This window comes from Notothenia rossii, assembly GCF_949606895.1.
Source record: "Notothenia rossii genome assembly, chromosome: 6".
Classification (NCBI taxonomy): domain Eukaryota; kingdom Metazoa; phylum Chordata; class Actinopteri; order Perciformes; family Nototheniidae; genus Notothenia; species Notothenia rossii.
In genome coordinates this window covers 45289672-45315902 of record NC_136909.1, presented here as the reverse complement: position 1 = coordinate 45315902, position 26231 = coordinate 45289672, and the positions used below count along the sequence as shown (strand labels likewise).

Sequence of the window (26231 nt, the reverse complement as noted above, 5' to 3'; positions counted from 1 at the left end):
CCTCCCAACCTCATTGGAATTACGGTTTATACAATTCACACTTTTAATGCAGCAGCAAATTGGGTAAAACTTAAAATGAAGAAAAATCGAATAATATAATATTTAAACACTCAATTGAATTTCATTTCAAACCTTTATTTATCCGGGTGTATCCCATTGAGATCATTGATCTCTTTTTCACTGGAGACCTGGGGGGTATACTACGAAGCAGGATTTTTGCTTAGCCGGCTAACCTATCCTGGATATGTTTTGAGTTATCCGGTTGACTTAATCCAAAACAAAGCCGCTCTCGCTAAACTGTCCTACAACGCTGGCTATCAACTTGTTCGCTCAAGCCAGCCGTGTCCTATCTAGTTAGGTGCGCGTTCAAATAAAAGGGGTGGTATCTGGAGCATTCGACCAATCACAAACATGGAGAAGCGTACTGACAGCGCAGCGTCATACTTCCTGAATGAAAAGTCAACTATAATATTAGTCAAATATGAAAAAGTTAAACTTCAAACATCCAAGACTTAAACACTTTATCCAGGATAAAAGCCACATAGCTGCACCTGCAAGGTGAATACAGCTGGTAAAAGAAGAAGTGTTTGAATGCGTACATTAACAGGTTTATGATATCACTGCCCCGTCTAAGACACGAGTGGATCTGACTTTAATTACATTTGACTCAAGTGTTTCGTCAACTTAATGTGTTCCTTAAAATAATACTTCTGCAGACAGTAGCCTATGTGACACTGTCAGTGTTGCAAGGCCAGATACGGCTCGGCTGACTCAGATAAGGAAATATATGATACATGTGATATGAATGATAATGGGACACATCGACGTCTGCACTCACAGTGTCGCGGACTGTAGGCTACGTAATGTTACTTTGATCTGGTTACTTATGTTGTGGCAGATATTTAATTAATCTTTCTTAACATAATAGTAAAATAATAATTATAATAGTCCAATTGCTCTGAAGATGGGAGGTGATATTCTATTCATTTTCACGTTCACACAGTCGGTGATTTTGGCCGGCCGTCTTTCCTGCAACGGCAGTTTAAACTATAGTTCTTCCGCACACTGAGATCTGATTGTTCAGCAATCAGATCAACTCAGGCTTTCGCTGAGTTGATCTCTTATCCTGGAAAATATCCTGCTTCGGAGCACAGACTAGGTTCCAGGATAAGTCACCATGGAGATCTAGCACGCTAAAAAGTGAACCAGCTTCGTAGTACCGGAAATCCCAGAAGTTATCTTGCTAAACGAAAATCCGGCTTCGTAGTATATCCCCCTGGTCGGGACCAGGTTAGGTTGCAGGTTAAGAGATCAACTCAATGAAAGCACTGCCGGCTGACCAATCAGAGCTCAGTGTGTAGAGTTTAAAGCGATCAAGTCATATTACAGGAGAAAGGAAATACAGAAAAACTGCCGTTGCAGGAAAGACGGCAGGCAAAAATCACAGACTGTGTGAACGTGAACATTAATAGAATATCACCTCCCATCTTCAAAGCAATCTGACTATTATAACATTAGCGTTAAGAAGGCTTAATTAAATATCTGCCACAACCAGTGGCGGCCGGCCCATAGGGGCGCTAGGGGCGCCACCCCACCTCTTCCCACATACAAAAAAAAATATTAAAAAAAATATTAAATTAAAATATATATATTTAAAAGAATATATATTTCAAAAATATATATATTTTATATTTTTTATTTTTAATGAACAAGGTAAATATCATACAATTGGTATCAGTAAAATGTATAATCTACAATAAAATCTTGTTTAAAATTGTGTTACGATGTCTAAAGTTACTGATAAGTCACATGTTTCCTGCCTGGCCTTGCCCTTGGCATTAGTTTATCATTACGGGGCGCTGCCCCCGAGCCAAACAGCAGAGCCAGCACGTTGCAAAAGTCTCAATAGTAAACTGTGCCGCCGAAACATAATTTCAGCCAATCAGCGCCGTCAAATATTTTGGTCACGAGAGCGCTCACGTTGGCACCCACGTTGCTTACGTGCGTTGACGTGAGTTGTTTTTTAGACTCGTGAGGAACTGGGGTAGTATCTACAGTAACGCAGTGTAGGCGGAGCCGTGACGTCATCTTCAATGAGCGCCCCAGAAAAACAACACAGCCGTTAGCTCTTAGCACTCAGAGCTCACAGCTCTTCATATCTGTTCAGAAACTAGACAAAAGTTAAACAAGTACAAACCACATACTGTCTGTGTCATGGCGAATACAGTCGCTGGTTTATTTATGTCTGTATAGGCCGTTGTTGTGAGTGTGGACGGTCGGAGCATTTACAACGTTAGCTTAGCCAAATCTCCATTAGAAAACACGCATTTTAAAAGGTTTTTCGCCTGCCGTCTGTCTGCAGATTTGTCAAAGCCTTAATTCATGGTTTTTACTATCCGGTATCAGCATGTTGTTACTTCGGCATCATTTTGAAACGTGTATTACAATTAAATCACGGTCAAATATGTTCATCTTGTTGTAGTTGTAGCCCCCTTGACAGCGATTCTCTCTCTAGTTTAGACTGCGGTCAAGCCAGCCTCCACTCGGAAAAACCTACTCAAGCCAGCCCTCACGTGATATTGCGGTGCGCGAATAGCCTATGCATTACGGTAGAGTAAAAAAATCCTCCCTCTGTGTTTAGATGAGAATAAAACAAAAACTGTCCAGTATCATAGATCCATCTCACTCCACGTTGATAGCAGGACACCCCATCTAGTCACTCAGAAAAAATCAGGACATTCTGATGTACAGTTTCAAAATAAAAGACCTTTGGGGACAGGGATGATAGCTCATATATGAGACTTCAAAGGTCTTTTATTTTGAAACTGTACATCAGAATGTACGAGCTCTGCAGTTAAAACCAGCAGGATTCTGCAGTGAGCCCTTGCGCCGTGGCGCTGCGGGCGCTTCCGCTGGGGGCACTCAGCCTGGAATACTGCTCATTCCCCCGTTCTGGCTTCTCTGTGATGTGCTGTAATGGTCGTCATGGTGACGAGCCACGCCATTGCCCTCGCCGCCACTGCCCGTGAGGCGAAAGGGCTGCGAGGAAACCTCCACACGCTGCGTTTCACTCCGGCTGTCATCATGAGGCGTGTACATGCTCAGGGGATGAGTGGAGGTGTGTGCAGTGCTGTCCCCATGAGGCGTTAAACCGGCGCTCATGGGTTATTATGACCGTGTGGAGGAGGCATATCTCGGACAGGGGAATGCCGCTGGCTCTACAGGTTTATTAACCGATAGGTTAAAACCAGCAAGCTTCTGCAGGGAGCCCTGCTGTCTACTTAATCAACAGATTAGCGGCAGCCGGCTTAATTACCGGCTCCGCGTCCTCGGAGGCTCTCGCGGAGCAGACCAGGAGCGGGGGAGCTTCACTCCCCTTTGACTCGCCGCCGGGAGACCCTGTCTCTGGGGTGGCGGGGGAGCGGAGACGTGGGACGGAGCCCCTGCAGCCGCCGTGTTGGTGCCGCTGTGGCAGATGAGCCAACTGGAGCCAGCTGTACCTGCTGGCGAATGCCATCCACCTGTTCCGCGGCTGTCTTCATGGACTCCACCATGGTGTGGAACTGGGGTCCGAACAGCCCGTCCGGGCTGATTGGAGTGTCCAGTAGCACTTTTCTGGCCGTCTTCGTAACAGACGCCGCCGCGCTGTGGTGACGAAGAGGGGGAAAGCATGTTCGGCCGCCAAGCTGGCACCCTGCTCCGACTCTGTCTCCCCCGTCCGGGGGAGAGGAGGGAGGGGAGAACCGAACGGTGAACCGTGGAGGGAGGCGGGGCATTGGCCTCGCCGCCGCTGCCCGTGAGGCGAAAGGACTGCGAGGAAACCTCCACATGCTGCGTTTCACTCCGGCTGTCATCATGAGGCGTGTACACGCTCAGGGGATGAGTGGAGGTGTGTGCAGTGCTGTCCACATGAGGAGTTATACCGGCGCTCATGGGTTATGACCGTGTGTAGGAGGCGTATCTCGGACAGAGGAATGCCGCGAGCAGGCTTCTGCAGGGAGCCCTGCTGTCTACTTAATCAACAGATTAGTGGCAGCCGGCTTAATTACCGGCTCCGCTTCCTCGGAGGCTCTCGCGGAGCCGACCAGGAGCGGGGGAACCTCACTCCCATTTGACTCGCCGCCGGGAGACCCTGTCTCTGGGGTGGCGGGGGAGCGGAGACGTGGGACGGAGCCCCTGCAGCCGCTGGGGCGGTTGCTGTGGGCGTCTCTCCGCTTGCGGCCTCCTGTGGCCGGCGTGGATGCCGCGGCTGCTGCGGGCGTTGGTGCCGCTGTGGCAGCTCAGCCGACTGGAGCCTGCTGTACATGCTGGCGAATGCTGTCCACCTGTTCCGCGGCCGTCTTCATGGACTCCACCATGGCGTGGAACTGGGGTCCGAACAGCCCGTCCGGGCTGATTGGAGCGTCCAGTAGCACTTTTCTGGCCGTCTCCGTAACAGACGCCGCCGCGCTGTGGTGACGGAGAGGGGGAAAGCATGTTCAGCCGCCAAGCTGGCACCCTGCTCCGACTCTGTCTCTCCCGTCCGGGGGAGAGGAGGGAGGAGAGAACCGAACGGTGAACCGTGGAGGGAGGCGGGGCAGGAGTTGCTTCGGACTCCTGCCCGGCACTCTGCCCCAGGGACAAGAGGCCCCGTCCGCGGGCTCGTAAGCCTGGACGGGCCAATCGTCCTCCTCGGCCACACCAGCAAGAGTGTCCGCTCTCCGCTTCCTGTCGCCCGAGGGGAGACGAGCGCAGTGCATGCTACCTGCTGGTTTAGAGCCGCGTACGCATGCTCTGACCCCCGGCAGGATTCGCATACTGCTTTTATCTCTGCAGGTCATAACTCATTATGAACCCAGAGCCACATGAGGGACAACCACGGACGCAGTTGTTGCTCATGATGATTCTCAATTGCTGTGCTTCAGTAACTGTGCTGGTTTGCTGAAAAAAAGAGGGAGCAGATTGCCGGGCCACCTTCCTATTTATACCGGAAGGAAGCCCGAGGGTGGGGCCCACCTTGCGGGTGGGCGTGGACTACAAGTGTTTCAGTGCTGCGCGGGGGCGCAGGGGGATTACCCAATAGCGATAGCCTTAGAGGGCGAAGCCATATACGAAATAGAACAGCAAAAACACCCAAACCTAAACATAGAAACGTGACATGATATGAGAATCGTGACACTACCGACAAGGCTCATTCAGAGGAGGTGTGTGCACTGGGAGTAGGGACGGACTAACAATTATAATGGAGAGGAGGTGTGTTTATGAAAAAAGGCAACATGGGAACACCAACTGAAAAACATACAAAGCGCTATCAACAGACATGACACAGGGTGAGAATACTTTAAAAAATATAACAGGAAACAGACCAACCCATAAACTACAACCAAGCCACCAATGGAAGACTTCAAATTTGAGACACAGCAACTTCTTTTGAGGCTGAAGGAAAATGTACTATTTGCTTGACATTTAGTTATATCTGTAATATTTCAAACATATTATCATTTAGGATGATATTATTGGTAATTTTCTTCCCGCTGATGTCTGTCAGAAGTCAGTTCAGTACTGTAGTAATATTCTCATTGTGACATTTGGTGTTGTGACATTTATGGAAGACCGAGTCACCCTACATCAGTCACCCAGCACAGGCCTCGTTCTCTGGCTGCTCCCCAACAAAAGATTAACTCACGCTGAATCAACTTTAATACATGTTTTACCATGCTTTCTGCATCCATGATTTATCATCACACATTGATCTCTTTGTTAGAACATATTAATGTTTGCCAAAAAAGCACATAGATACAGATCTGTAATATGAACCAATGAGGTGTTAAGTTGATTGGTTTAATTAATAGAATGTTTTTAGGGACCTTTATTTTTAATTATAACTTAGTTTCTAAAAGTAGAGAGTGAAAGTACTGACTTTCAGTTAAACCATTTTAAACTCAGCAGTGGGGGTTTGAGTCCTTAAAGATAGCTCATATAAATAAGGTTCAGCTTTTTTTACAGAGCTCGACCCATGAACTGGATCAGGGAAAACTGAATCAGTCCAACAGAGATTGATTTCAGTGAACACTTTGGGGTAATCCCATCAACACTTATAAACTATATCCTTAAGTCTACTCTCCGCTCAGGATCAATGGCCCTCTGAATTAGGCCTATTTATTGGCTATTAAAGCTTAAAGTATAACTGATGATGTCCCATCATGAGGGTAGGATGCATCCAAACATCCTACTGCAGCCCCATAGCTTTCCTGATGCATAAAAAGCTCCATGCAGAGGAGCCTGCCTGCCAATGCAGCTCTACAGAGCTCTGCAGATTTTGAATGGGCTCAGTTAATGTGTGATTGATCCAAAAGCTCAGGAGCTGATTTACAACTGATGTATTAAATGTTGGTACAGCAGGCTAGCAGGAGGATATTTATGCAAACTGCTTATATTTTCAGATAAGCTTATGTGACCTGTAGGAGAGACATGCCACCTGTTGGAATTTTCATGAACTTCTAGAGCAAATAAATGTACACTTGGTAATTGTCCTGTCTCCTCTTCAGTGTAACCTAAATATGGACGATGGTCGCTCTCTGGGCCTAATGATCAGAGGTGGAGCAGAGTACGGACTGGGGATCTACATCACTGGAGTGGACCATGGATCTGCTGCAGATGCCTGTGCCCTAAAGGTACCCTAACTAAACCCTTCTTGATAGCATTGCTATATTCCTACCTTAAACCTGTCCCTCAAATGAGAATTCATGATCTTTGAGATGCTTGCAAAAAACGTATTTGTACGTTTTAAACACAATACAATGTTTTGAAGTGGCATGTGCTTCCTTGTATATATTCTCATAGAGGGAAATTAGTTTTTCAGTTGCTCTCAGTGTACTTACTCACAGTTTACAGGAGGATATACAGCTACAACAAGAAAACCAACTTTAAAAGTTCTCCTATCATGCAAAATGCACTTTTTGATGTCTTTTATACATAAATATGTGTACAGAAGATAAACCAGGCAGTGTACAGGAGAGCTGTACAGGGATCCTCAACATGCGCACATGTAGCATCTCCTGCAAGTCCAAAAAAAGCCTTCAGCTACTCCATCTCAAATACCACCAAAACTGACCCGTCGTGCAGAAAACTGTATAGACTATATGTCAATTGTCAGATGTTCCTCCCTGGTTAATCTAATTGGAAAGGAACACCTGAAAACTAAATAAATAAACAAAAAGAGAAAAAGCACCAGAGAGCAAAACATTAGCTGCCATCTTAGTGACAATATTTAATATCAGGCATTCAGGTATTAACAAGATGTGTACCAAATGTTTGGCATTTTTTAAAATTAGAAATCACTTCTAATTGAAAATGTACTTGATATATGATTATCCATCCCATTCAACATCGCGTCAAAGCTATTCACTGTGTGCACAATTATTAGGCAAGTGAGTATTTAGACTTTTTAGAACTTGAATGCGTATTAGATTTAAGGATATCAGGTGATCGGTATTTGTGTAATGAGGGAGGGAAGGAGAACAACACCCGATATCAAGGTGTGCAGAATTATTAGGCAGCTTTTTTTCAGAGGGATAAAGCACTCTTGAAATTGCTAAGATATTGGGGCATGATCACAGAACTAACAAAGGTTTTGTTGCTAATAGTCAACAGGGTGGCAAGAAATGTGTTGAGAAAATAAGATGCAAATGAACTGCCAAAGATCTGAGAAGAATTAAACGTGAAGCCACCAGGAAGCCATTATCCTCCAGTGCTGTCATATTCCAGACCTGTGACCTACCTGGAGGCCCAGAAGTTTCAGGTGTTCAGAGACATGGCCATGGGCGGCGCCAGGATTGTTTTGCTGCAGTAGCTTAGCAGTTGCTATATGACAGCACGGCGTTGCTAGTTAATTTTCAAAATAAATAAATAAACAAACAATACCAGTGGGCCAAGCATGAGCCTGGTCATATTGTAGCGTTCACCGCTACTCAAAATCACAGATCACGAGCCTTCAATGTCGAAAACGTTCTTTTTATTTTCTGGTATTGACAGCCACAGCCACGCCTTACAGAACCAATCAATAGTATAGAGTGGCGAAGTCACGCCCATCTACTTCCGGTCCATGGGACCTTATTTCGTAAAAATTATGTATTGAAGTCAATGGACAGAGAAAACGTATCTTTCGATCCCATTTGAATTGTGCCATGAATTACACATATGATGTTTGTCAATCTTAAAAAATCATTTCCATGTCAAAAAAGTCACAGTTTTTCGTAAAACTGTTGAAATATAAGACTATGAAAAATACCCAACTAGAAACTACAAATCCCAGAGTTGCGTAACTGATGTCATAACTGATGTCACAATTGTTTTCCTCCACCAAATAACAGATAGCTAAAATAAGATAACTTTAACAAGATGCCTGTGTGCTTAGTACCAGGTTGTTATCATACCAGCAATGGGTCTTGCTTGTTCTTTCGCTTCCCGTCTGATGAAAGGACCAGGAGTGGCTGGCTGGATCAAGTTAGCTACCTAGCTAGTAGCAAGCACGTTAGTTAGCATTACAGCCTTAGCCTTGTCATTTTTATTAGCCTTAACATGAAGTAACATCAAGTAACCCAAAATGTTAAACAGTAAGAGTAATCATATTTTGTGAACCCTTTGAAGAGTACTGTCCCACCGGTGTGATCATTCTATAATGCACCATTTAAGCCCGGGGGAGAAATGCTAAGGCTAACGCTACATTAGCATCGGCGATCTTTTGCACTTCATGCTATCTGCAGAAATGGTTGACATTAAACATTAAAAAGATCAGGCAGTTCAGAGAGAATCAAAGGCAGGCAGGCAAGCAGCTTTACATGACATTCTTCTGGACGTGTTTCCTTGTCGTGATAGTGAGGGTAGTCGATATCTTGTTTAGCAAGACAGTAGTGACGGCCATCTTGGTGACGTCTGTGTTGTTGTGCGAGAGCAGAGATGTAGTTCTTTGAGCATTTTACACAAAAAAATGTGTTACTTCAAGGATTTATGACACATTATTTTTTTTTACTGGCAAAATTATCTTTTAAATTGACAAACATCAGTGTAATTTGTGACACAATTCAAACTGGATCGAAAGATGATCTTTCTCTCTCCATTGACTTCAATACATATTTTTTTCCGAAATAAGGTCCCATGGTGGTCCACCGGAAGGGGAGGGACTTCGCCACTCTATTGAGAGGAGAAGTCCTGCCCATCTACTTCCGACCCATGGGACCTTATTTTGGAAAAAATATGTATTGAAGTCAATGGAAAGAGAACATTTTTCTTTCGATCCCGTTTGAATTGTGCCACGAATTACAGATATGATGTTTGTCAATCTTAAAAAATAATTTCCATGTTAAAAAAAGTCAGTTTGTCGTAAAACTGTTGAAATATAAGACTATGAAAAATACGCAACTAGAAAGACTACAAATCCCAGAATCCCGGTCCCGCATGCTGGCTCTTACAGAACCGACTAATTCCCCTTGTATGTACAGCTCTCAACATGCCCAGACTTGTAGTGATTTTAACCTCTTTTAATACTTTTCGCCTCATTCTGAAAGAAAGAAGTGAAATGTGCCAACGTTACGGCCGTCTTGGTGTGTGGTGCGAGACGGGAGATGTAGTTCATTGAGCGGTTTCTCACAAAAAAAGTGTTACTTCGCAGTGTTACGACACATTTTTTTTTTTTTGACTTATAAAATGATCTTTTAAATTGATAAACATCACATAGTATGTGTAATTTGTGGCACAATTCAAATGGGATCGAAAGATAATCTTTCTCTCTCCATTGACTTCAATGCATAACTTTTCCGAAATAAGGTCCCATGGAGCTCAACCGGAAGGGGAGGGACTTCGCCTCTCTATAACACTCATTATGACTTTTCCCCACACTCGAAGACAACTCCTACCGTCTCGTACTCCCTCCACACACACACATACCTGGAAGGGGCGGTCTCTCCCTAACTCCCACCAACAACATTGCCTAAATAACTTTACAAATGTACTAAACTGTGCACATCTGATAACTGAAATAACTACTAACTTGGACACGCTACAATATTATCATTAATATTTACATTAAAACATTCCTTTGACACTTATAACATTACTTTGCAAGGTAAGCACAACCAACATAATTTGTAAAAGCAGAATTTGAACACTGTTTCTGTGCTCCTACAATATTTTTGAATAATACCATTACACCCTAAGCGTACAAATACACAATAGCGATCGTTCACTGTTTCAACTGGCATGCTGTGGCATTTAACCTCATCACCATACCGCAAACAGACAGACGCACACACACACACATGCACGCACGCACGCATGCACGCACGCACGCACGCACGCACGCACGCACGCGTGCTTGGAGTTGCTATAGCAACTCCAAGCTACCCCCTGGCGCCGCCCCTGGACATGGCATAGGAAAGGAAGGCTTAAACACCACTGAACAAGACACATGAGTTAAAACGTCAAGACTGGGCCAAGAAAGGTTTTCTGGACTGATGAGATGAGGTTGACTCTTTACGGACCAGATGGATGGGCCCGTGGCTGCAGTAACAAGCACAGAGCTCCACTTTCACTCAGTGACAGCAAGGTGGAGGTGGGTTCTGGTATGGGCTGGTATTATTAAGGAGCAGGTAGTTGGACCTTTTCAGGTTGAAGATGGACTCAATATCAACTCCCAAACCTACTCCCAGTTTTTAGAAAACACTTTCTTCCATCAGTGGAACAGGAAAAAGTCTGCATCTTTCCGGGAGACCATGATTTTATGAAGGACAGTGCTCCATCGCATGCATCAAAGTATTCCACTGTGTGGTAAACCAGTAAGGGCGTTAGAGAGGAACGAATAATGACATGGCCCCCTTCCTCAACTGAGCTTAACCCTTCCTCATCTGACCTTAACTCTTCCTCATCTGACCTTAACCCTTCCTCACCTGACCCAAACCCTTCCCCACCAGACCTTAACCCTATAGAGAACTAGTGGGCTCTTCTTAAAGGGAGATTTCTCGGTGAAGGAAGTCAGTACAGTTCTCTGAACAGAGTCTGGGAGGCTGTGGTTGATCGTCAACAGATCAACAAACTGACATACTCCATCAATTGCCTGGTATTTTTTCTCCTTCCGTCCTTTTTAAACTGTGTGTGAGCGGAGGTGCTCATAGTGTTTTTTTGTGGGAAGATGTTTGTTTTCCTTTAGTTGTATAATAATTGTGCACATAGATTTTCTCCTAAGAAAGCCAGAACATCACTTTTACTTCCTTAAATATTCAGGTTTGAGGTTCATTAACATTTTGGATTGACCGAGAACCCAGTAGTTGTTCAATAATTAAAATAATCCTCAAAAAATACAACTTGCCTAATAATTGTGCACAGTCTATTACTGCTGTGTTGTAATGTAGTTGTTGGTACAGACTCATTTGGAAACCATGCACTACACCGTTACATTACACACAATTTGATCAAACTAAAATAAGACTTGATTGTCATGTGAGATAGATGACTCAAGAAATATTATATGTCACTTGTTAGATGCTTTTATCCAAAGCGACTTACATACTCAATACTGTGGGCAATCCCCACAGCAGCAATTTGGGGTGAAGTGTCTTGCCCAGGGACACAATGACATGCTGACTGCAGTGGGGTTTGAACCTGTGACCCGCTGATCCAAACACCAACGCTCAACCCACTGCACCAAACGCCGCCCAAATGTAAAATACTATATTACAGTTCAACAGCAATGTGAAAACATATTGGTTTTGTATCAGAACACCCTGAAACTTTAACAAACACTCGAATGGTGCTTTAAATCTTATTCATGGATTTAATGAGTTGTTGATATGAATATGTCTGCCACCGTTCCAGCTGTCACCCCTAACATCTGCTGCCTCATTCTGTGTAACCACCTGCTTCCATTACATGTTGAACCTGTAAGTACAGATGGAGCACTGAATTTCGGACTCCAGCTTACAGCTTCCTGCCTACGGCCTGCCAAAGACCAGTATAGAGGAATGTTAAACCCTCCCACTATTTTCCAAGAGGGCGTTGCCAGATTTTCAATTTCAGGTTTTAACCAGGAGATGGCGCTTCATTCACAAATACAGAAAGACAAGTTTCATGGACTTTCAGTTGTGTTTTGAAGAGCATTTGAACACATCAATATTTTAGATCAACTAAAGTATATCTAATCTTGTAATTCAATAATATATAGTCTTTATATATGAAATAATCATAATTATAATGTAAATGTTTACATTACACTTCTTTATTTGTTATGCTCATACTTTAACCTTTACAATCGTTTGCTTTAATATGCAGTATATGTTTGTGTTTGCTTCCTCCTGCTCCCTTTCGGACACATACTGTATGATTTATTATTATTATTAATATGAAGATATTATTAAGATAAGATAAGATGTTACTTTATTGATTGAACATTTTAGTTTAGAATGTGCTGTCCCACGGTAATTCAGAAGGCTCACAGGTCACATTCCGACCATTATTTAAAACAATAGGTGCTTTCACACCTTCTACAGTTTGATTTGTATCGAGGGAGCTCTGTCAGTTTTCGAATTACCCATTTGCTTTCGGGGAGCCCTATTTTTCAGAGCACATCCTGCTAGTAAATATGTCACACGCACGCTCTGTTGACTGGCGCAGCAGCGCGGATGCGATCAATTGCTATAAAAACACTCTTCTACTAATACAGACGGTGTCACTATGCCGGCGGATGTGGCCGTTGTTGAAGCCTCTTCAGGCTCCGCATCGGCAGGCCTCTCCCTCGGTGTGGAGCTGTCAAACTCGACCCTAACGCCGCTTACAGCCGGCCAACTAAAAGTTGTTTTCCGTTCACGTTGTCATTTTTAGACTCCTTCGCTTCTTTGCTTGTGAATCCAAAAGCTGTGACGCTTGGCTGTTTTCGTTTTGCCATATTTTTTTATGACACAGCCAGAGTAAAAAAAATATCAATATGAACATTTCAAATACCGCGCCGGCATCACCGCCATAATCATAGCAACGTAAGTAAGAATGCAGCGCCGCCACATACAGATGGCAACACCCAGACATATTCACAAATATAAAACAAATATTCAGAAACTGTAATGAACAATAACTATTATTTATTTCAAGAACTGCTATTTACAGAAACTCAACATTTCTAATCTGTTTGACACAAATATGCACGATTGTTTTGGGCTCCCCCTATTTATCTCAAAGTCAGCCTTCAGGGGAGCTCCCTCCCTCTTCGGGGGAGCCAAGCTCCTCCTAGCTCCCCCCCATTTCGAACAGTGTCTGTGGCTGAATGGCCAGCGATTAGGTGCGGCGCATTTGTCATAGGTAATCAGAGCTAACTGCCTGCCGTCAGATTTCATTTAAAAAACAGATCTGATTTTAAGACTATTTCTGCGCTCATAAAGAATGATAAGAATAAGAATAATGCGTATTGAACTGGTTTCATTAATTAGTGAGTTTATTTAATACTAGAACCGCCAATCGGGTCAATTTGTGTGATGTGTGTTGTGTGTGTGCAATGTAACTTTTTTTCAATAAAATATTAAAGTCTCCCAGTCCCTGACTTTTCCTGAAAGTGTGTTATGTAGCACCCTATGTTGTTAAAAATTGCATTCTAATAGCGGGATTTTACAGGTTTAGGTAGGCCTATACAAAAACCTCTGGCGGTTCTAGTGTTAAGTTAATTAGGTACAGTAGAAGCCCTTTTTTATCAGTAACGAATTTAGCAGTTGAACATAAAAGTCAACTAACTGAGGGTCACTTGCAATGACAGTTTTGTGTTTAACTGTAAGCTTGTCACTCAGAGTAACCTACCGTTAATTTAGCTGCTGGAGAAGAAAGATCAAGGGGGGAGGGGGGGAGAGAGCTGTGGTTGATGGGCCATTAGTTGTGTAAATACACAGCTGAGAGCTGCCGTTTCATTCAGACTGTTTAAAAAACTGTAACGACGGACAATTTTTCTTAGCGGATGCATGTCAATTTAAATCAATACATACAACTATTTTTTAAATCAATACATACAACAATTTTTAAATCAATAAAATATATTTTCTAAATACATAAAAGCATTTCAATTAATATTGGGAGTCATGTCGTTACTTTGTTGAGAATTTGGCCGTGTAATAAGCGGGATAATTTGCAGCGACTTGTTCCTTATGGGGAAAATAACACCCGTCATGTGTGTGTAGAGGTGTGTGTGGTTAAAACACTTTCATGAAGTGAAGGAATTTCCTTCTATAAAACAGCTGTGGGCAACAGCAGTGAGTGTCACGGACATGAATTCATAGATCAAGGCAGACTGGTGCACACACTCTCCTGTCCTGCCAGGCGACACGCCCGTTCTAAGCCGTGTCCCTCACTCCTCACATCCCAAGCATCCCCACAAGTGTATTATGTTGTTACATCGTTTCAGATGTTATGTTTCAGTTGTGCTCTGTCTATGTTCAGTGATGCAAACTTGTCACCTTTCGGCAAAATTCGCCGTTTTGAATCCAAAATAAGTCGTTTGTGTGATTCATGTAGATCTGCAATAAAAATATTTTTGGGGTATGGGGGGGGCTGGGACCCGGAGTAATCTGCGGCCGTGAGCTGTTATGTGCCATCATGACACGCATGGTGTTCTTTTTTTATATATTATAATGAAGTACGAGCTGTGTGCTCGAGTCTTCCTGCCTGTCGGCTCTGCTCATGGATGTATAATAAGGCTCTGCTGCTCCGAGATGATGGTCTAGCTTCAGCAGCTACATTACCTACGGGTGCGTTCGTTAATATTAACTGTGCGTCCGGAGTCACTGTGGCACAGACTGGACCGCTGGTGAACAGCTGTTAGAACGGGCTGTTCAGGTGTTCAGAGCAGAGCTCCCTGTCGGAGCGGCAGAGCGTGATGTGAACTGAAAAGTTTTTCTGTGGCAATATTATTTAAGGAATCGTTGAGCTAGCTAGCTAGCATACATTGTCACTATCTGCTAACGTTAGCTTTAGCCTTCTATTTCTAATAGTTTTTTTTCATAGGCTATAAACAGAGGTGGTATAAGTATATATATTGTACTTGAGTAAAAGTAGAAGTACTCAGATCTTGTACTTGAGTAAAAGTAGAAGTACTCAGGTCTTGTACTTGAGTAAAAGTAGAAGTACTCAGATCTTGTACTTGAGTAAAAGTAGAAGCACACAGATCTTGTACTAGAGTAAAAGTAGAAGTACTCAAATCTTGTACTTAAGTAAAAGTAGAAGCACACAGATCTTGTACTAGAGTAAAAGTAGAAGTACTCAGATCTTGTACTTGACTAAAAGTAATAGTCCCAGAGTGTAGGAATACTCTGTTACAGTAAAAGTCCTGCATTCAAAATGTTCCTCAAGTAAAAGTAGAAAAGTATTATCATCAAAATATAGTGAAAGTAGCGACAGTAAAAGTAGTCATTGTGCAGATTGGTCCATTTCAGAATAATAGATATGATATGTTTTATAATGATTGATCATGAAAGTGTTCTCAAAGCTGCTAAAGGTGCAGCTAGTTTGAATGACTTTGTATACTGCAGGGTAGCTTGTGGATTTACTCCAGGTGGAACTAAAGTCTGATTTAACACTTGGTTATATTTCACTTAATTAATCCAGATCTGTGAAGTAACTAAAGGTATTAAATACATGTAGTGGAGTCAAAGTACACCATGTACCTCTGAACTGTAGTGGAGTAGAAGAACAAAGTAGCAAAACATTGAAATACTTAAATAAAGTACAAGTATCTCAAAATTGTGCCCAAGTATAGTACTTGTTGAGTTTATGAACTTAGTTACTTTACACCATGTGGCTATAAAGATAAAAAGACTTAAGCCTTGCACAGAGGCCTGAAAATACATTTTCAAAATGCTCAACAGTGCTGCCAAAATTATAAACTGACTGCTCCACAATTTAAAATAAATGCTTTTATATATTTTTATTATGTGGCTCTTTGGCGTTTCTGTTATTATTAACACTGCTGCTTTAGTTGTTCTGACTGCTAAAATCCTCTGTCATTCCGTGGGGTGGGGGAGCCGGGGGCTCGGATCCTTGTCACCTTTTTCATACCTGATGAGTTTGCATCCCTGTAGGTTAAAAAGCCTCAGTCACCTTAATTCATGTAATAAAAACATCTCAGGTCAGTAACACTCAAAGCTAAATGTGCAATACCATGTTCAGCTATGTTACTATTTATAATGTTATTGTTGTTACATCAGAAGATGTACATATTGAAATGATTTCTTAACTTACAGTAGGCTATTTTTTACAATGTGTGTTGGAAGGATTTATTAAATTACAATGAATATTGTCATTGTTGAAGGCTTTTAGAGAAGGGTGAACTATAAGCCTGAATTACATAAAATGTTATACCTAAAAACATAAAAGCCACAATAAATAAGTCACAATTATTGTAGTTATTTTTACCTCCCGTATTGCTTTCAACCCACCAGCTTTTATGGTGTTGTTCCGTCACTAACTGTAAGCTTGTCACATACAGTCTATGGTCACTCAGAGTAACCTACTGTTAATTTAGCTGCTGGAGAAGAAAGATCAGGGGGGGAGGGGGGGAGAGAGCTGTGGTTGATGGGCCATTAGTTGTGTAAATACACAGCTGAGAGCTGCCGTTTCATTCAGACTGTTTAAAAAACTGTAACAATGGACTATTTTTCTTAGCGGATGCATGTGAATTTAAATCAATACATACAACTATTTTTTAAAACAATAAAAACATTTTCTAAATCCATAAAAGCATTTCAATTAATATTGGGAGTCATGTCGTTACTTTGTTGAGAATGTGGCCATGTAATAAGCGGGATAATTTGCAGCGACTTGTTCTTTATGGGGAAAATAACACCCTTCATCCAGATGAGGATCCCTCCGCTACACTTTGGGATCCTGATCGACCGACGAAACTCCATTTAAAATATACATATTTTTGGTGAATTACTGAGTTTAGGCACGTTAATAACGTTTTAATGAAGTTGAATACAGTATATTCATATGTGTCAGTGATTTCATGTCAATTCGGCGAACATAAACATAAATGATCGTGGTGAAGATGATGATTAAATTAGGATAAAAAATCGAGAGCCGGGCTGCATTTCCTCCCGTTCGTTTTTTTCGGATAACAAAATTATTTTGTTAAGTAACAACATGGTGATGTTTTGTAAATGATTACATGTCTCTTATTTAGCACAGAGTATGATATCCGTGACATATGGATCTTAACAAAGTTCCGCTGTACCTCCAGCGTACTGTATCTGACTTTATTTCACATGAGCTCCAGTGTGGAACCCCACTGCACCCCCTGGTGGATCAATGATCCATTGCAGCTGGCTTCATTATAATTACATTTATCTATCACGGAGGCGGTCTCAAGTCAAGCTGGAGGTTTTCCCTTGAGCGAGGGCAGATCACGTACCAATCACGGCCCTCGCGTTTCAAACTGTCTGAAATGAATCGCCACATCTGTAACATCTGCTGCCTGCCTTACAGCCTCAGCCAGGGAGTTGAGTTCACTGCCATGACAGGTCTACAAAATGCTTTATCATGCTAAATCTCTGCTGTGTGCTTTCAGGTCAGCTTTCTTCCTCAACAAGCAGGCCACTCTCTGTGCTATTTTTCAACCTGCCTCAGGCAACAACAACAAAAGCCAGTGTTTCCTACCTGTAAACAATGTGGATGAAACCTTAATATGGCTTTCATGATAATACCACACGGTGTCCTACTTCTGGATACAAATAAATCATCAAACTCATGGTTTGATTTCTTCGTATTCTGAACAAATTGGGACACCTGAGAAAAATAGCCTTACTCAGAAAAAATTAGTTTAAAAGAACAGAGGTTTAAATGCTTTCTTCAAAATGTTGTCCCTTGAAAGTATGACATGTCTCAGAGAGAGATGAAGAGGTACTTTTTTTTACCACGGAGGATTGACCGGTCATGCTGCAGAACCGGAAGCTTTTGACATTCTACAAAGTGTGAGAGCAGGAAAGAGAGAAAGAACAGACAGGGGGCATATAGCACAAACAAATTAAAATCTTTGGTGATGATGGTGCTACAGTAGATGACATTTAATTATTTAAATTCTTCATCAGAGGAAATTTTTTGTACCAAATGTATGGTGATACATCCAAAGTTTAGATATTTCCCATATGTGTATGTGTGCATGTGTGTGGGCATTGGTGTGTTTATCAGGGTTTATCAGAGTCACCCTGCCATTCTTGGAAAACCTGCATTGTCTCCTTGTCTGTGTTGTGGCAGTATGATAGTTTGGTTAAACAGTGCAGCAGGTAATCACCTCAAGCTTTAAAGGAAATATTGTAATAACAGCCGACTTCTTAGAATGTATTTTGTACAACTGAACAAGTAGAAACCCACAGACACAGTGGAACCTCTTTAACCATAAGGTAGATATACCATAGTGTACATTATCATATTATCTTCTTGCGCATCCTATTGTGAACATGGAAATGATGAGTACCCCAAAGTTTTATGATATAAATCAGTGGCGGCTGGTGCTTTTTCTCTCCAGGTGGGGCTCGACCAAAATGTTTGCAAACTTATACACAAACTCAAAACATGTCATATTACAATGCAGGGCTAGTTCAAAGGCACACAGCACTTGATACAGTCTATTATGTTAGTGCCTTTTTTTGTCAACCTCCTTATTATGCTATCCTGTAGCCTTCATTGGACAGCTGTGTTTACTTTTCTAAACATGGCTAGAAGCATAGCATCATCCATGTGGACTCTAGTTTGTTCATGTTTTTTTTGTTTTTTCTGATATGTGCTTTAAGTCGCTCACATTTGTCTGAATCCATGCTGGGTCTGGTCAATAGACGGGTCTGATCCTGACGTTTGAAAAGGGAGGCAGGGGAAGCTAAATATAGCACTGGCGTCGCTACAGGTAGTTATCCTTCTTGCTGAACCAGCTCCTTCAAAAAGAGCATGTATACTGCCTTCCTCTGTCCTTAACTGCTGCCTATGTCAGGCTGATCCGGTCCGAGCTCTTTTACTCCCAGCTTTCCCTCCAGTGTCCTCCTCTCAAAGGATGTTTCTTTAAGTGATTAAACATAATTTTCCTTCTCCATATTTGCTATCTAGTTTTGTTTACACTCCGTCTCCGTCTAACTCTCATTCAAACGTCAATCACTCACTCTGCCGCTCCTGCTGCCCCCTAGTTATTGGCGGTGTCAACAGCTGCTTTGGGCGCAGTTTGGTGCGCCCCGAGCTGCTCCTATCTGTTGCATTGAAGAGGTGCGGACTGCACATTCACCACTTATAACGAGAGTCAATGGGAAAAGATTTCTGCGCCCCAAGCAGGAAACACGTGACTTATCAGTAACTTTAGACATTGTAAAACAATTTTTATCGATATTTTATCGTAGATTATACATTTAACTGACACCAACTATATAATATGTACCTTGTTCATTACATTTTTTTTAAATAAAATAAGTATTTTTTAATGACTATCTAGAATGTGGGAAGAGGTGGGGCGGCGCCCCTATGGGCCGGCCGCCACTGATTTAAATGTATAATATGGTCCCCAGCACACAGAAACTGCAGGATGCTAACTTCCATATGTTGGGCAATTTGCACAATTAGCATACGTTTTAGAAATAAGCATGAATTACCATTATAGTCTATAAAAAATTGCTTAGCTGAAAGAGGCCATATCTGTACTCTCGGTGGGCTGATTTTTATTCATTTTAGTTCCATTTTGAGGATTTAGGGGACTCTGGATCACTTGAATTTGACAGATTGCCTTAGAGATTACATCCTAACCATGACACGTTGGTGTTTCCCAGGAAGATTTGGTAAACATAGAAGGGCACAGGGGCATCTGGAACACTTTGCTTAGCATGCTGCATAACCTGGCCTTGGATAAGCAGATACAAACGGTTTGATAGTCAGATGAATATCTTGGATATTAACAGACAACAGAAAAGTTGGTTATTTAACAGGACGCTTTATTGCCCCCCTCCGGTGGTTCATCAATCCCAACATAGACTACCTCTCGCGCCACTCCCCCTTACTGTAACTGTCGTAAACATGCCGTAACATATATGACAACTCCCCTTGTAGTCAGTTAACAATACTATGACAGATGTCATATGAAATTACTTGTTAGGACTTTAGTTCTCGCTGTTCTGAAGTTAAAAGTAGAAGAAATTGAACCATTTCAGGCCTTAAATATGACTGAATTCAACACGAATTCTTGGGAAACTAGCGTCCATCATCCCAGCTCTATAGACATGGTTTAAAGTAATATCACTTTATAATATGTGCAACACACTTACCGTTGACCTCCTATCATGTTGAGAGATTGAGACTCTCGACCATATTGTTTGAATTCTGACTCTCCGTGTGTGTGTGTGTGTCTGTGTGTGTGTGTGTGGGTGTGTGTGTGTGGGTGTGTGTGTGTGTGTGTGTGTGTGTGTGTGTGTGTGTGTGTGTGTGTGTGTGTGTGTGTGTGTGTGTGTGTGTGTGTGTGTGTGTGTGTGTGTGTGTGTGTGTGTGTGTGTGTGTGTGTGTGTGTGTGTGGGTGAGCTCTGATGTGATGTCTGCTCGGCCACCTTTGTTGCCAGAGTGGGCAGCGTCGTCCTGATTTTCCTGCCCATTAGGAGCTCTGCCGGACTGACATCCGTACTGCTGTGTGGAGAAGAACGGTAAACCATTAAAGCAAGTAGGGGGTCCTTTTGTCTCAGAATCCCTTTGCCGTTTGAACTGCACGTTCAGCATAACCGTTTCCTTGTGGGTTGTGGAGACTATAGGTTGTTTGCTTAAAGTCCATGTCACAGGCAAAGCCTCTGAAGACATCGCTGCTGAACTGCGGTCCGTTGTCACTGACAACCTCCTCCGGTATTCCGTGCCGGGCAAACGTGGCTCTCAGCTTCAAGATCACATGTGCACTAGTCGTTGTAGACATGTTGAGTATCTCCAGGTATCTAGAGTAGTAGTCAGCTATGACTAGGTAACTCTCTCTCTCATGTTCACATAAATCTATGCCAATTCTCTTCCACGGCCTGTCTGGGAGAGGTGTTGACAGGAGAGGCTCTCTGTTCTGTGCTCTCCTCTGCTCACGACAGTAACTGCAGTTCTCGACTTTGTGTGTGATCTGTGTGGCTATGCCAGGCCACCACACCGAAGTGTTGGCCCTGTCTCTGCACTTGTTAAGACCTTGATGGTCCTCATGTATGCGTTCTAGTATCTCTGACCTCAATCTCCCTGGTATCACTATTCTACTCCCTCTGGTCACTACCCCCTCATGCATAGACAGTTCGTTCCTAACGGGAAAGTACTCCCTAACACAGGTGTTTATGTGTGCTAGGTGTTCAGGCCACCCCTCTTGTATGTACCTGATCACTTCTTGGAGCTGCTCGTCCGCTGCCGTCTCTGCGCGGATGCTGTCTATCTTTTTCGGCGATGCTGGAATGCTGCTCATCACAGCTGCTACGTAACACTCCACGTCTGTGTCTCTACTGAGCCCCTTGTCTTCCTGTGGGCTCCTGGACAGTGTGTCTGCCACCACCAGGGTTTTCCCCGGCGCATACTCAGCCTCCGGGTTGAACCTCATCAACCGCATGAGGAGTCGCTGGCAGCGGAGTGGCACATTGTCGAGATCCCTGGTGTTCATCAGTGGGATGAGGGGTTTGTGATCCGTAATCATTTTGAATGCTGGTAGGCCGTAGAGATACATCTGAAACCTCTCACACGCCCACACGCTCGCCAGGCACTCCTTCTCTATCTGAGCATACCTGGTTTCAGTGTCGCTCAGTCGCCTTGAGCAGTATGCTACCGGTCTCCAGTCCTCGCCATGGAGCTGCAGCAGGACACCGCCTATCCCATAACTGCTTGCGCCTGCTGAGACCACTGTGCTCCTGTTAACATCATAGTACACCAGGGTAGGTGACGTTGTGAGGAGCTCTTTAACTCGCTCAAAGGCTGCTTGTTGCGCCGGACCCCACATCCACACTGAGTCTGCTTTTAACAGTGCATATAGTGGGTGGCCCACTGTGGCGAGGTCTGGAATATATTTCCCCAGGTAGTTGATCATGCCGAGTGCTCTCTTTAGTTCCTGCACGTTTTCTGGTGGTTCAAGTTTGCTGACTGCAGACACTTTGGCTGGGTCGGGTCGTACACCATCTTTGTTGATCACCTGACCCAGGAAGTGTAGCTGCTCCTTTCTCAGCACACACTTCTCATTGTTCAGCTTCAGGCCTGTAGACTCCAGCCGATCCAGAACCTTCTGCAGCTGCTCATCATGTCCGCCGGTGTTGCTGCCATGGATGATGATGTCGTCCATGTAGACGTCAACGCCATCCAGCCCTTCCAGCGTCTCCACCATCTTCCTCTGAAATATCTCAGGTGCGCTGCTTATCCCAAAGGGAAGACGTTTAAAACAGTACCTTCCGTACGGCGTGATGAAGGTGGTCAACCTCTGGCTGTCTTTGTCCAGTGGGATCTGCCAGAACCCTGACGCTGCGTCAAGTGATGAGAAGACTGTGGAGCCGCTGAGCTGAGCTATCATCCCCTCTGATGTCGGCAAGATGAATCTCTCCCTTTTAACAGCCTTATTAAGCTTCTTTAAGTCCACACAGATGCATGCTTTTCCAGACTTTTTCTGGACTGGCACCACTCTGTTGGGTCAATCACGGCTTCAATGATGTCGTCGGCTTCCATCCTCTCCAACTCTTCTTTCATTGTACCCAGGAGCGGTATGGGCAGTGGCGCAAAAAGTGGGTATGCACTATATGCGACGCATAGGGGCGCCACACCAGTGGGGGCGCCCAACAAGCGATGGTAAAAAAAAAAAATTAAATTAAATTAAAATAAAATGGTATTTTCTTTATGTTTCTAAATAGTTTCTGCATTTCCTTAAGGTTTTAAAACATTTTAGAGGATTAATATGCTAGAGAAGGGCGCCCTATCTCATAAGATTCCATCATAGAATTTTGACATAGAGGAGGGAGCACGAGCAGGGACGCCGTGAACACTGAGGAGCAGGCGCTCGTTGTGAGTTAACGTCAAAAAGAAATCATGGATAAACCAAAAAAGCGGTCGGGGGCAGAAAATAGAAAAAGAAAGAGGGAAAAGGAGACGGCGTGTCAAGGGATGCGACAACAGCTAAATAAGTGGATGTTGAAAGGCAACAGGTAGGAATAGGATGATTTAAAGTGTGACGTCTGTCTGTGCTTGGAAATATTGACTGGCTAGCGTATGCTAACACTGGGCATGTAGCAGCCAAAGGTGGGTGGGTTTATGGCTAGCTTAGAATATGCAAACCAATGTTGCTGCGCCAGCGCTGACATGGAAAGTATGAGGTAGCATGTACAATAAATGACAAGAATCTGGAAAACATAACTAATGCAATAACTCTGGTTTATCATGGAATCATGCACACATTTGCTACCAAATAAGAGGCTTGCAAATGTCAGTTCATGTTAACAGACTGTTCTCAGATTGGCTAGTGTTTGCTAACACTAGCAGCTGAAGTGTGGTTTACGGCTAGCTTTAATGCAAACCGATGTTTCTGATAGCTACATTTAGATTTTGGTTAAACCCCATGCATGTCACGTCCAAATTGTATTAAGGTAAAATAACAACTGGTAAATATAAGGTAGCATGCACAATAAATGTCAAGAAGCTGGAAAACATAGCTAACCATGGAATCATTTAAATATGTTGTGCTGCCATTAGCTGTCTATGTTAGCTGTGCTGTCAGACATACAGGCTATACATCTGTTTGGTGACACAGAAGCTGTTATTACAGGGTCACATCTCTTTACAGGTCTGTGCTAAGTAGCTCTCCGTATTTGTTCTTTTAAAATTCAAAATGTGAATGTACTTTCAACAGCAGCACAACCTTACACGGCATAAGTGTTTTTTATTTGTTCTTTTAAAATCCAAAATGTGAATGTACTTTCAACAGCAGCACAACCTTACACGGCATAATAGTGTTGTTTTTTTTATTATTAAGTTGCCTTATCACTGGGCTGATATAATAATTTAATTTAGACAGCTGCTTTAACAGTGAATTCATTTTATTCAGGTGTGAGGATGGTGGCTCAGGAAAGACAGGGGAAGGCAACAGGTAGGTCTAACATTAGGTGTAAGTGTAGGGGTCTTGATACCAACAGATTCATTTCTTAATATTATTTTAATATTATTAATAAGGAAAAACTAATATGGAAAATCTATTTCATAATGTTTGTTTGACAATATATCTTAGTGGAAAAGAACACAGGCAAGGAGTGAATGAGACAGACATGAGGTCGGCGATGGCATCAAGTAGAGATGAGACCAGTGATGATGTCAGGTAGTAGGAGTTCTATTAGTTTGACCACACAAAACTCAATGTCCAGTATGGTTTGAAGTTCTGTTGACCAACCTATTCACTGTGTCCTTTTTGGGGATAATAGTGCAGACAGAGATGGAGAGCCACTCACCACAGAGGTGGAATTTGAGGAGATTGTCGAACCGAGAGGTGACGATGAGGTGGAAGAGAATGTCGAACCGAGAGGTGAAGATGAGGTGGAAGAGAATGTGGAACAGAGAGGTGAAGATGAGGTGGAAGAGAATGTCGAACCGAGAGGTGAAGATGAGGTGGAAGAGAATGTGGAACAGAGAGGTGAAGATGAGGTGGAAGAGAATGTCGAACAGAGAGGTGAAGATGAGGTTGTGGAACAGAGAGGTGAAGAGGAGAGGGCTGAGTCAAGGCCTTACTCAGAAGATCCATCAGACTGGCCACCACCACATCAGATTGGGGACTCATTTAGGCAGTGTGTTGTTGAAAATGGCCCACACAAATGTCCTGATGGGCCATATCCAAGATCAGAGAAGTCTAGAAGGTGTTTTTCGAAAGCGTATTGTTTTCGCACAATGTCAAATGGAGAGAAAGTTGCACGAGATTGGTTACTGTATTCTAAAAGTACGAATAAGGTGTATTGTTTTGCGCGTAAACTTTTCGGTGGAGCTAGCGTTGTTGACACACGCTTTGTGGTGGGATATAATAACTGGCAGAGTCTTTCAAAAACGCTGCAGCACCATGAAACCAGTGGTTTACACATCAACGCGTATCTTTTGTGGAAAGAATTAACATCTCGCTTACGCCTTGGTAAGACAATTGACAGTACCTTGCAAAAAGCCATAGAAGCTGAAAAGGCACACTGGAGAAGCGTGTTAACGAGAGTGATCGATTGCATACTCTTTCTCGCAGAAAGGAACTTGCCACTGAGGGGGAAGAATGCTACATTAGGAGATCCTAAAAATGGAAATTTTCTGGGTGTCCTTGAGGTCATAGCACGATATGATGTCACACTAGCAGAGCATCTTAGAAAGGTAGCGGCTAAAAAAACCACAGGATATCTTTCCTGGTGCACTCAGAATGAATTTTTAGATTCAATTGCAGACTGTGTACTTGGTAAAATTTGTGCCCAGGTCAAAGCCTCCAAGTACTTTGCTGTGGAGTTGGATTGCACTCCTGACATTTCAAAGCAGGAGCAGGCCTCAGTCATAATCCGGTATGTTCATACGGACGACAAAAAGAAAGCCACCATCAATGAGTCTTTTGTTGGCTTCATAGTTGTGAAGGACACAACTGGTAAAGGTCTCACAGAAACACTGACTGGGGTGCTGGATAGCCTGGGGTTGGAGTTGAAGAATTGTAGGGGACAGAGTTATGACAATGGCTCGAATATGAGAGGTATACACAAAGGTGTTCAAGCCTTGGTGCAGCAGAAGTGTCCAGAGGCACTATTTATCCCCTGCTGTAGCCACAGTCTCAACCTTCTCCTATGTGATGCTGCATCATCAAACAGAGTGTGTCTTACCTTTTTTGGCACTATCCAGAGACTGTACACCATTTTTTCCGCTTCGGTGAAGAGGTGGGATATCCTCAAAGAGTTTGTGGACATTACTCTAAAGCCTCTCAGTGAAACCAGGTGGGAGGCGAAAATAGACTCTGTCAATGCTGTGCGTTTCCAGTTAGGGGGGATTCTTGACGCTTTGGAAAAGCTTGAGGAAGTGGAAAAAGACGGCAAAACAGTCTCAGAGGCAAAGTCGCTCTCTGGCGAGATTGTTACCATGGAGTTTCTGATGTGCCTCTTGATTTGGTATGATCTATTGTCAGAGATCACGTTTGTTAGCAAGGCAATGCAAGCAGTGAACATTTCGATGGACACTGCCATAAGGATGATCGATTCTCTGAAAGAATTCTTCTGTAAGTATAGAGAGGA

The 26231-nt window shown here is 43.2% G+C and overlaps 1 protein-coding gene across 10 annotated transcripts in view; it reads left to right on the top strand.

The window, feature by feature from the left end:
• The window catches only part of LOC307042238 (whirlin-like), a 366287-nt gene that overhangs the window by 136746 nt on the left and 203310 nt on the right, over nt 1-26231 (top strand). For all 10 annotated transcript variants that reach the window (XM_079686030.1, XM_079686031.1, XM_079686023.1 and 7 more), the window contains one exon: nt 6528-6653. In XM_079686030.1, coding sequence (XP_079542156.1) covers nt 6528-6653 — 126 coding nt within the window. The remainder of the gene's footprint in view (nt 1-6527; nt 6654-26231) is intronic.